At 44.4% G+C, this 12,288-nt stretch overlaps 1 protein-coding gene across 50 annotated transcripts in view; it reads right to left on the bottom strand.

Moving 5' to 3' along the window:
* TCF7L2 (transcription factor 7 like 2) overlaps positions 1-12,288 on the bottom strand; it is a 202,300-nt gene that overhangs the window by 185,076 nt on the left and 4,936 nt on the right. For 25 of the 50 annotated variants that reach the window (XM_086377122.1, XM_086377124.1, XM_086377123.1 and 22 more), the window contains exon 4: positions 3,702-3,770. The exons of the other annotated variants lie outside the window; for them this stretch is intronic. In XM_086377122.1, the coding sequence (XP_086233248.1) occupies positions 3,702-3,770 (69 nt within the window). The remainder of the gene's footprint in view (positions 1-3,701; positions 3,771-12,288) is intronic. 50 annotated transcript variants of the gene reach the window in all.

The raw sequence follows: 12,288 nt of genomic DNA, 5'->3' as shown, positions 1-12,288 counted from the left end.
GCTCAGCCTGCACCTTCTCTTCCGGGTTAACAGAGACGGTGGGAGGAGTTCCCAGGAGCTGGGGCCACTGGAGCTTGGGCAAACGGGCCTCTGACCCCACTTAGATCTTTTTACTGCTCCCCTTCCTATGTATCACTCATACCCAACCACCACTATGCTGGCGCATTTCAAATAGCATCACTTGAAATCCAGAGTTCAAGCCTCTCTTAAAAAGGCAATGCAAGCGAAGCACATATTACTCTCCCAGTCTACTCCTGAGTCTGAACAACAGAACCCAACACATACAGTCCTCCAAAAGATGCAGGTGAGAAAGTAACTAGGGCCTTACATTCGTAACAGCAAGATGCAGGAACAAATATCCATTAGGAACCCAAATATCCTAAAGCACAGAAAGGACACATGCATCATGGAATATTAAGTGACATTGAAAAAAAAAAGCAAACTATTCTACAGGAAATAACAGGGATGAAACACACACATAATGCTGAGTAGAGCCAGACATGAGACTGTATTCTACACAATCCCATTTCTAAGACGCTAAAAAAGCAGGCAAAACTAATCCATGGTGATAGATGAAACTAATCCATAGCAAGAAGTTTTGTCAGCAGTGGGGGAAAACTGAATAAGCAAGACTGCAGTTTTGCAGGGCCCAACAAACTACAGCCTATGGGTCGAGTCCAGCCACTGTTTTTATAAATAAAGCTTTATTGAGACCCACCTACACCTACACTTATTCCCTTAGGTATTGTTTTTGGCTGCTTTCACACACAATAGTAGAGTTGAGACACTGCCACAGAGATTGTTTGGCCTACAATGCCTAAAATATTTACTGTCTGGCCCTTTATGGAAAAAGCATTCCACCCCATTCTACCTATTGAGCTGGAGGGTGGTTTCATGATGACAGAAGAAGAAGTTCATCCACCTCTCCACTAAAACTCTGTGCAGTGTGCTGTACTTATATTGTATACTGTGCTGTACTTATACTTCATAAAACTCTCTACAAGTCCATAGAATTAAATATCCATGTCTTTTTTTTGAAGGCCCTTGAATTTGTATTTCAATTATATTTGTGTTAACCATTTAGGATGAATACGGCTTCTGTGCCGCTCTTGTCTTTTCAAAACTGAGAAGAGCTAGGAGATTCTCAAGAGTGGGGAAGCTTCCAACACATCAATTGATATTGTGTCCAAATCTCTTAGAATACAACGCCTTTATAGAATCACTCAGTTGTTGTTTGGTCACTAAGTCACGTCCGACTCTTTGCGACCCCACGGACTGCGGCGTGCCAGGCTCCTCTGTCCTCCACTATCTCCTGGAGTTTGCTCAAATTCATGTCCATTGCACAGAATCACTCAGAAACCATTCATATAAACGCTGCACTTGGCCAAGTCCTGAGATTACAGGAGGGACGGGAAGGGAAAGGAGTGGGAATCTCATGTGATACATGGTGTCATACTACTCGAGGTTATTTTAGGGTATAGCTTAGGAGAGCAACCAGCTCAGCTCAGATTGAAATACAGCATGTATTAAGGCTAAACAGTCTTATATTTCCCGAGAAGAAAATTCTGCCCCGACAAGCACGTCGCATGTAAGCCTTAGTGGAGAATGGGGGATAGGGAAGACATCCGCTCCGCTCTGCACCAAAGGAGGGCCATCCTCTCGTTCCACTGCGATGTGGCTACTTGGCTGTCATATGCCTGGGGGACAATTTTATTGTGTCTGAGGTTTCCTCTTTCTTTCCCTTTGCTTCTTTTGTTTTGGTTTGCCATTTATCCTTTGATGATCAAACTACAATCACAGCTAGATGCCTCTTGGCTTCCCCTTGTCCTGGTCTAGCAGAGATTGGGGGAGAATGAATACTCAAAGGCATGGCGGTGCTGGGTCTCTCATAAAATGTGTCTCTGTTTGCCCACATGGGCATCAGGCCCCGGCAAACAGAAGCAGGGAAGAACAATACTACCTGTTCATGGAGGAATAGTAATGGTTTCAGTCCTCCAAACAATGAGCTCTGTAATTTACTCCATTTTCCTCCTGAGAACGTGCTTCACATGGCCCGCACCGTGCCAGGTGGTTTGGAGAAAGATGAACTGCCTGGTCTAACAAGGGACGCTTCAGCAACGGGTGTAAAGACACAACAGCTGCTCTGGTCTCGGCTGGTCTCCCAGTGACATGGCCCCAGCCAGCCTTTCCACACCAAGATAAGGGCCATGATGCTATTCAACCTCGACAATTCCCACACCCCGGGCAGTAGGACTTCCCAGCACTCTACTGAGAAGTCGTGGGCCTCAGGACACTGTTCCTCATCCATTTACCATGGGTTAGGGTTTGGGTTTGTTCTCCATCCAAGCCCTGAGCCTGTACCCTTTTCCGGGAGCAAAATTTACTGTGCTGTTCATCAAAAGGAAGAAGGGTCCCCCAGGGAGAGGACCAGCAAGAACAGCAGCCTTGGAAACCTCTAGGGGTGGAGGGACACTATCAAAGAGCTGCACTTTCCCCTAAAATACACACATGGATCAGCAGCACAACTGCAGAAGGAATCAAAATATTTTTAAAATAAGTTACTGTCACCTTGAAATGAGTACAAAATATTAGGGCCCCAACCAAATAACCATGTCTGCCGAGTCCTACTTTTCACTGACAGAATAATTCACAATTGACCTGGGGCAAAGGGCTACTGGAAAGTCTTCTCCAGGCAGTTATAGATTTGAATTTGAAAAGCACAGCTACAAAGATGCAATGTGGCTGTGGACCACATACGCACACACAAGTTATCTATCTGCACACGCAAGGGAAGAATGGAAATGCTATCACCGAGCGACACCAACTTCCAAGGAGAGAGGACCCCAAAGCCAGACTTGAACACTCCCACGAGTTTCAAACACCTCCCCTCTAAGGGTTAACCCAGAAGCAGAAGGACTCAAGAAGTTTCGGCACCATCAGTTACACCATGAGGTCCATCCATCCTGGCCAGGGCCAGGCAGACAGACGAAAATCGTATTAGTCTGGTCTCCCTCCACTACTGCACTCTGTTGGCATCAGTTCAGCTCTGAGTCTATATTAGTCCGTGATTTGTTTAGCCTTTGGATTTAAGAGAATGGAAGTACTACGTGAGCAGGAAACAGGACACTCAGCAGAAGCTCCGTTGCCTTTCCCTCCCAGCACTTCCAGTGTCATATATCAACAAGTGTGAGAGAAATCAACATTTCAGAACAATCAGGTCAAAAGTGATATTCTTAGTGCCACTTAACATGATTTTGATCCACCGGAAACAACTCTCTGGCTGTCACACAGCCTCTTCTCCCATCTCATCCCCCTTAATTCTTCCCATTCACACTCTGTCACCTCATTTGACTCCCAATTTAAGACCCCTCCTGAAGCAAAAAACAGTAGCCAACTGGCGTCCGTGTGCCCATCATGCCTGATCAAGATGCTCTTGACAAAAAAACATACGTTTCTCCTGCTTTCTCTATCTTTAAATCATTTTAGCAGCTTTTCTTCTGCCCTTGTTTCTTCTTTGCTTCCCACCTCCCCCAAAGAATCAACCACCACCACCACCACCATCATCATCATCATCATCCCCACCATCATCATCATCACCACCATCATTATCATCACCTCGGTTGGGGAAAGGGTGGAGGATAAAAGACACAAGAGACCTACATATTAACAAATCAAACTTCAGGATCTCTTGCATATCCTACCTGAATTGCAATCTGGTGTTCAATCGTTTTGTACGCAGAGTAATGTGTGCTCCCGGACTGAAAATGGAGCTGTAGAAAGAAACCAAATCAAAGCGTTCTGCTTATGTCACAAACTACAAGAAAACATCTTAAGCAGTTTATGAATAGCAGACAAACCTTCCTAGATTGAACTGCAGCCTTGGCATTCAATCAAGACCTGTGTATTTTTATTTGTTGCTATAAATAAGATGCTCATAATAATCTAAGGTTTTTTTTTAAAAAAAGCACCTATTCAATAAGCAAAAGGGAGGGAGGTGGAGGGGGCCAGGAGTGAGGATCAATGACATGAAAAGGAAAGACGGACGCCCATTAAGACATAAAGGAAGCCAGTGTGCTGAGCAAGATGCTGCAGAAAAATTAACTGTGTGCTGCAAAAATCATCAGAATTGCGACACGTAGGCGAGAGGGAAAGACTGGGAGAGAGAGGATGTGAGAAGCCACAAGACTGCAAAGGTACAAGCCCCTCCCAAGTGCTCCCCCCGCCAGAGTTCGAGTAACTGGGCTCTCACCCTCAAACACAATTCTATTTTGGGGAAAACAAATGTGGCAGGCAGAGAATTCAGGGGCCACCCGATGCCTTATACATTCTTTCACAATGACTAAGCTATCAGTCCCAGGACAGCTCAGGACAGCTCTTGCAACCCGCACGCACTCTAGGAATCCACACTTCCCCAAAGAGGGAGCCAACCAGTGCCCAAGAGCCACTGAAAGTTCTGAAGACCACCTATTCAGGGGCCCAAGGGTGAAGGTATGCCCCGGGTTCACCCAGACACCCGCCCCCCCCCCACAGCAGAAGGCTAAAGTCTCTCCTGGGCCTTTCCCCTTGAAGACCTATAGACCCCCCAACAAAGAAGTGGGTAGCCCTAAATAAAAAGGAATACCAAGATGGCTCTCCAAATTTTTCTTTTCCCCAATAATACTTGTTAATCTTGGGCTCCTACCAATTGGGAAAACAAACACCATTTGCTGACTGATTTTATAAACAACACAATAATCACCAAAAGGTCTCAACAATATCTGAAGATGTATTTTAATTGACCATAAACGAACAAATGATGAGGAATCACACGGTCTCATGAAATTGCTGTCCATCCCCCTCACAGCAATAGGCAGATCGGCTGCATTTCCAAACACAGAACTGTATTACTAGAGCAAACTACCGCTATTACCACCACTGTACTGTCACTATTACCCGAACCTTCCCGTAAAGCAAAGCATGACCTAGCCTAAGTGAGTTTTAGACCCCATTATTTCATATCTTGCTCCCTGTAAGAAAAAGTATTCATTTTATATACGTTTTTATTGGGGGGGGGTGGTGGAAATTCACATAAGAACTTCTGAACCAAATCAAACTAAACACAACCCAGCAGTAATGAAATTTTTAAAATAGCCTAAATCCACACTGCTCATGGGATAAGGCAGCACTGTTCCCAGTTGGGGATACAATGGGTTCTGAGACCATTATGTCTTTTCCAAATGAACAAATAAAAAAACACTGCTTGCATAGATGTATTAGGAGTCTGCCTGGTCTCAAAAGTAGTAGTAATCAAAGTTAAAAGGGAGCACAACAGAGGTGGGGGGGAATATATATATATACACACACACACACATATACATATTCCTTTACCTGTCAATGCAGAGTAATGAATCACACTCCCCAAAACAACAAAAGATAAAGGCTGAGCCACTGAGATAAGCCCCTCCCATGCAGAGAGCTGCCCCACCCCCCGCCCCCCAACACACACACTCAGGAGCTGTTCATCCAAAGTGAGTCCCTGCAGAAGACAGATGAACTTGCCCCCTCAGCACCGCCCCCCCACCAACGCCCCATCCTTTCTGTGAAAACTGCCAGTCAGTAAGCGGAGATCAGACTAATTACTGTGACAATTCTGCCTCGTGTTAAAACAACTTTTGTGCGCGGGACAGGTTCCTCTGCGAGTTTGGAATTCTTGGCTGAGAGCAGCTCTGGTCGAGCGGAGCGGGGGACTCTCCCGCTCAGGAGAGAAGGCAACACTGAAAGCTCGTCCCCCTTTTCAGCCGGTTTTATTCTTCCCTTTTCCAACTGCCTGATGCAGAGCTTAAAGGAAACTTGTCCAGGCTTTTCTTCCCACAAACCCTGCGGAGCCCTAAGGCGATCTTGCACTCAGGGTAACCACAGAAATCTTCTATCATCAATTAAAACTGAATGGACACCTGATAACTAAGTAGACATCGTGGAAACAAAATTTCATACGATCACGGCCTTCTGAACAAATTAGTGAAACTGTGACTAATCCAAATTCAATTTTCACTTGTCCGGTTCCATACTTAATCCTTGTGTTCAACACCAACCCAAACAACACAACTCCAAACAGAAAGCTACTAACACAATTAAGACAGTAAAAATGCAGCTGCAAGATCCTTAAGAATCTGACTGTTGTTGTTCAGCCGCTGAGTTGTATCCAACTCTTTGAGGACCCCACAGACTGTAGCCTGCCAGGCTCCCCTATCCATGCGATTCTCCAGGCAAGAATATTGGAGCAGGTTGCCATTTCCTCCTCCAGGGGATCTTCCCAACCCAGGGATCGAACCCAGGTCTCCTGCACTTGCAGGCAGATTCTTTACCACTGAGTCACCAGGAAAGCCCTAAGAATCTGGCAGGACAAAGCTAATTTCACCTTCACACACACCAATCTAACATTCCCAAGCAATGTAACTTCACTCCTCAGGTGTCCAGGCACACCGAATAATGTGACCAGCTCCTAAATCCATGTAGCACACGCTCCAATCAGATCTTCACTCCTAACCAGAACCGACTGTGTTGGAGAGATCCTGAGCTAAACTTGCCCCAGCAACAGCAACGAAGACTTAAAATTTTCTCATTTCTCCATTGCATTTCCACCCCCTCTTTTCCCAAATACTCTCTTCTAAAACACACTCTTTAAACAGCTTTTTCCCTCCCTGTAAAACACAGGGATGCCTTGTTCATTATAGTGTAGCTTTTTAAGACGAAGATAAAATACAAGGACCCAGTAAAAACTTGGCATTCTAAGAGGGAACAATAATTTATTTATATCTCCGTATAAAGCTAGAAGAAAGAACAAGAGAAGGTTGGCCCTCTGTGCTTTTGTTTATTTGGGGAAGATATGGGGAGGCTGAGAGATCTTAAATGGCGAATTAAGGCTTATCTAAGAACCAGGTTCCCACATGCCTGGACTCTTGGGACTGCCCCTGCCCTGGTCACCTGCAGTGCAGCACTGTCCATCACTTCTGCATCCAGCTCTTATGTCCTGAGCGTGCAACATGCCCTAAAGTGGTGCCTACCCACCACCCCCAGCCCAGATCCCAGCCACCTCCTCAAGCAACACTAAAGGAGAACTCCAAGGTACTTCTCATGTTGCACCTTCCTGCGAAACTCGCAACAAAATACACCTTCCCTTCCTGTGTGTTTGTTCACAGTGGCCAAGCCCACCCACCATTCTAACACTCTCAGATGACCCAGCCATGTCTCCCCGGGAAAGAGCCATGGAGAAGCACTGGTGCTCTGCAGGCTGGCACACAGTCTCCAGCAAAGCAAAACCCAATATTTCACAATCCACCACCTCCCTTATCAAGAAATCCTATCTTGATTTCTCTTGTCTCATTTCTAAGTACTGCTGCTGCTAAGTCACTTTAGTTGTGTCCGACTCTGTGCGACTCATAGACGGCAGCCCACCAGGCTCCCGCGTCCCTGTGATTCTCCAGGCAAGAACACTGAAGTGGGTTGCCATTTCCTTCTCCAGTGCATGAAAGTGAAAAGGGAAAGTGAAGTCGCTCAGTCGTGCCCGACTCTTAGCGACCCCATGGACTGCAGCCCGCCAGGCTCCTCCATCCATGGGATTTTCCAGGCAAGAGTACTGGAGTGGGTTGCCATTGCCTTCTCAGTAGTACTGGCCCTAAATGCAATGTTTCCGATACAAGACATCAGAGATACCCAGAGATGGAAGAAAAGCAATGCAGCTTTTTCAGCCACAGAGATCTCATCCTCAAAGGCAACTCAAAAAACTTGAAACCTTCCATTGGGTTTTCCAACACTTAAGTGAACTTCCTGTAGGATGAAGATTAATTTCGTATGCCTACTCACTCCACTAAACTGAGAAGAGGGGGAGCATTTGCTTTATTTCCATTTTTATGAATCACCTAGCTTTCTATTAAAAAAAAGAAGAAGAAGAAATCCAGATTCATTTCCTAAAAGGTTCTGGTTGGGGGGAATTCTTGGTTCACCTTCCTCACCACTGTAGCTACCACCAAGAGGCACTTTAAGTTTAATTTACATGTCATTAGCATAAAAGACAAAATAGGGGCCCAAGTATATCTAAGACCTTTTCTTAGGTCACAAGTCATTTTTCAGGACAGTGACAGCACCCCCAAGCCCTATGTTGGGAGCCTCTTACATTTACTGGGAAATAAACTTCTGACCAGGCCTCTGGGTGTCTGTCTCCCTACCCCTTTAAAAAGTGCCAAGGGGGCTTCTAACTCCTACAGGGAAGGCAAAACCAGCACAGACTGGTAGGGACGGAGGCTTAAGCATTCCTGCCAAGATCCAGACACAGAGCATCTGTACCCTCCTAAAACAACAACTTAACAAAGGCAACCCCTTTTCCCTTCCTGGCTTTCTCCAGAAATTGTGCCACAACAAAACACACGCCTTTAGACACAGGAACAATCTCTCCTACTGTCTCGACGTTCCATCAAATGTCTATTTACCCTCATTAATTTTTTCTTTTCTTTTCCTCAACCTGAAACCATCAGCTATGAGTCAGAGAACGATCATTAACTTTTACAGCTTTCATACACATCCACCTACTCACATTGAGGGAAAGAAGTATTGACTTGCAACACTGCCTGAGACCAAAATTCTCTAAGGAAAAAAAAAAAGAGAAAATCACTTTGAGAAAGTTATATCTATAGGTCTATGGCGGGGGTGGGGGGAGCTACATTTTTTTTTTTTCCATTTTGTGGTGCAGTCACTGCAAAAAGTTACAGTTGAACTTGGTTATGGTGATGGGCTTTTCTGGATTTGTTTTTTGAGGGAAAATTAGATGATTTTCTTTAAACATCAAACCATAATTACAGTTCTTAAACTGTTTGGGAGAGAGAAGAATAAAGTGAAGCAAGTTTCCTGCTCTTGTCCAAAACACATTTCCAGCATATAAAAACACGTGGGCTAAAGTGCTGAGACATGTTCCTAACACAGCATTTTTCATTAAAAGTTGCTACACTAACACTCTTAAAATAATGCCCCATCATTACTCCACTTAGCAGTCACAGTGCTGCAACTCACAACGAATTAATTTGCATTAATGTGGGTTTCATGTGTCCTTCCCTGGGTATGCCATTGTGATTCAGGCTTAATAAAACTGACAGGGCAATAACATAGTGCCTTTTACTTCACTTTCCCAAATAAACCAACCCACCCAAAGACCCATACAAATCCTCTCAATTTTTTTAAGCATTTTGCTAATATACTTAGTACATCATAATTGGCCCAGCACGCAAGAACCTAGTTATCTTCTCAGTAAATATTTATAGCATCACTCTTTCCCATTCATTCTGCATTTTCTTAGAGAATCTCACTGTAGCCTACATCTGCAATTCATTGACTTTACAATTTACCACATGTTGGGATGGGAGAGGTCTTAGCTCCATTTGAATCACTACACAAATATGCAAGTGATTTATCGGTTTCAAACTAAAGACTGCAAGAGAAGGACTCCACTTTTCCTGAACATTACTTCTTCTGGCAGACCATGAACAATTACAGTTCGTACTAATTAAGCTCTGTAAATGTGCTGTGCCTTACTAATGCCTACCAGGCCTCAAATTTATTTTCATGATGCCAAACTTTAGCAAGCCATTTTAACTCCTTCAGAGCTGATCCCATTAACAGCCATCCCTTTTCCCTGCAGAAGGAGTTGTTGTGGGGCTACTTCATGACCAAAAAAAAAAGGATAAAATATAAGAGACCAAATTACCAGCCCCAAATCAGATATGCCTAAGGAAGAAAACAGCCTATCCTAGGAAAACCGAAGAACACCAGGGCTGATAACCCGTTCAGAGATCCCACAGCCCCATCTTTGTAATGAGCTGTTAAGGGATTCCTATCTGTCCCAGAGGGCTAGTAAGTTTCTGCATTCCATTGATTAGAAAATAAAACCGTTCAGCCTCGGTCTTTAAGTTTGGGTTGGATGGAGCGAAGGACCCGGCCAGAAATGACACAGCCATCAGCCCCGCCCCTCTTTGCCACAGTTTCCCACACACCTCGGAATCCCACTCCCCCTTTGCCATGTGGTCACACAAACACCAGGACAGCCCACTCCTTTTTTAAGAATAAATTACAATCCACAGGGTAACTGGCCATCTCTCTCACATCGGGGGTCTTCACCACAGATGCCCCTTCCCCAGACTCTTGCACGGTAACTCACATGAAATTATTATCTGCTGCACAGAGCTCTTTGGGTGAAAACTAGATTGGAACCAGTTTTTACTGAGCAAATCAATATGGTTGTTAATACCATCCCCCACCCCAGCCCCCAGTCATGGTATTTTCACCTCTCATCAGAAACTTCTAACTCCTAATTTCAATGAAGCCATTTTTGTCCAGCCCAAATCTCTGCCGCATCTTTTTATGCCTTTCTAACCTTTCTTAGCCAAGCATTTATTCTGCCTTCTCTGTTACATTTCTATGTCCTCCACCAAGACACCACTGCACATTTCCCAAATGAATGGCCTTCCCATTCCCAAAGCAAACTTGGCTTTTTTTTCCTCATCTATTAATTCTTTTAATCAATTCTCCTCACTCCACGTCACTTTTCTTTTAACCCTCACGTTAGCTAGCGCACTATGCAATGCGCACGTTTTCCCTTCCAGCTCAGTGAAACATCATGTAAATTGAAGGGCAGCCTCCCATATTAGGTTTCTTTAAGTATTCTGGGAAATAAGCACAATTTAGAAAACAGGGTCTCCAAAAAAAAAAAAAAAAAGTCAAGAAAGAAAGGAAAAAGGGATAAACCAGAAGAAAAGGAAAAAAGATGCAAACACCTAAAGCAACTTTGCTTTTGAAAAACATTCGTGCAGAGCCCCCACTGAATTTCCATTCCTGAAAGTGCTCTTTATAAATGTGTATAACAATAGCCTGGAGGAAAAGTACAAGTCAGCTGCCAGAGGAGGAGGGGGTGTCTGTCTCGGTTGGCTCAGATTGTAAGGGTGGGGGTCAGAGGCGGGGGAGAGGGCAGCTTTGGCGATGGGCTGTCCCCACCCCCCCCCATCTCATTGCTTATAATTAGTGAGAGAAATTTGAGCTACTGCCAGTGTCTGCAGACCTTGAATATTATAAGGCCAACGTGGCGTCAAATATCTTAACATTCATAAGTGTTATGGGCTGTAAATAAAGCCTGTGGATTTATGACCCGGTGGTGCTTGCCAGCAAAGGACTAGGGCACATTTCTTTCAGCAGACCTGTCGAGGTGCGAGTTTGCCTTTGGTTGTAAAATTAACCATTTCCTTCACAAATGTGCTCAATTATAAGTCAGAGTTGAAGACTGACTTACACGGTTGCCAATATCCACTCCCAGAAGAAACTCAGACACCCACATCACACACCCCTTTCAAAAAGAAAAGCCTCAAGAATTTGATTCACCCCCCTCCTTCTCCAAACTTCTGAAATGTGTCACCTCGAAACAGTTATAAATGCGGTTAAAGATATTATCTAATTCCACTCACCAAGACTAAAAAGCTTACACCTACTTCCTTGGAAAGTGCTTATTTATTTGGCAACGCCACGGTTTAAAAAAAAAAACAAAAAAGGAGTAAATCACTCCTTGCCTGAAGTCCCTTCCCCCAATATAATGTCATCTACTTCCTGTGTAGGAGAGTCTTTGCTAAATCCAGGTTGTCTCAGACTTAACTGCCAATAAACCAACTTCCACAGAACTTCCAGACAGCTGGGGAAAAGGTCCCCGGAGTTTTAGTCATGGTCCAGAAACACGCGTCCGCACAAAAATTTGCAGCTGTCCTGTCTCTGCAGTGCATTTTTAATGTGATTCGGGGGCCCCTGTTGTGAAACATCTGACAAAATGTAAAATCCTCTTAGATACCTTCCAGTTTACCCACTGAGCCTGTGTAAGAGAAGTTGCACCAACATTTCTCCACCAAGAAGTCTGGGTGCTTTTCGTATGCACACAGGCACCTCGTGGCATGTGAGGAAACATTCAAAACCTGGAAAGACTTCTACTGTAATCTTTAAAAGCACAGCCTCTGGTGCAACTATTAAAATGCTGGTTTTCTAAAGCAAATATTTTTTTAATGGCGTGCAGAACTGCAGTTATCCTGAACTGCTAACAGAACAGCATTCTTGATCTGCCAGCCCCCGGAAACCTTCCTGTAACTTTTTCACAGCTTGCTAAGAAACAGAAAGCTGACCAGTTTCCAGCAGGGACTCTAAATGAAATCCGTATCAGTAAAATTAAAATCAAGGTGGAAAACTCCCAGCCAGAATGGGGGATTGTTTTTCTCCAAATCTTTTCTCAAT

The sequence above is a fragment of the Bos grunniens genome, chromosome 26, assembly GCF_055505025.1.
Source record: "Bos grunniens cultivar Pamir isolate PY7600 chromosome 26, Bosgru_T2T1.0, whole genome shotgun sequence".
NCBI lineage: Eukaryota > Metazoa > Chordata > Mammalia > Artiodactyla > Bovidae > Bos > Bos grunniens.
The sequence above is the reverse complement of the archived record's forward strand: the minus strand, read 5'-3'. Positions and strand labels throughout refer to the sequence as shown.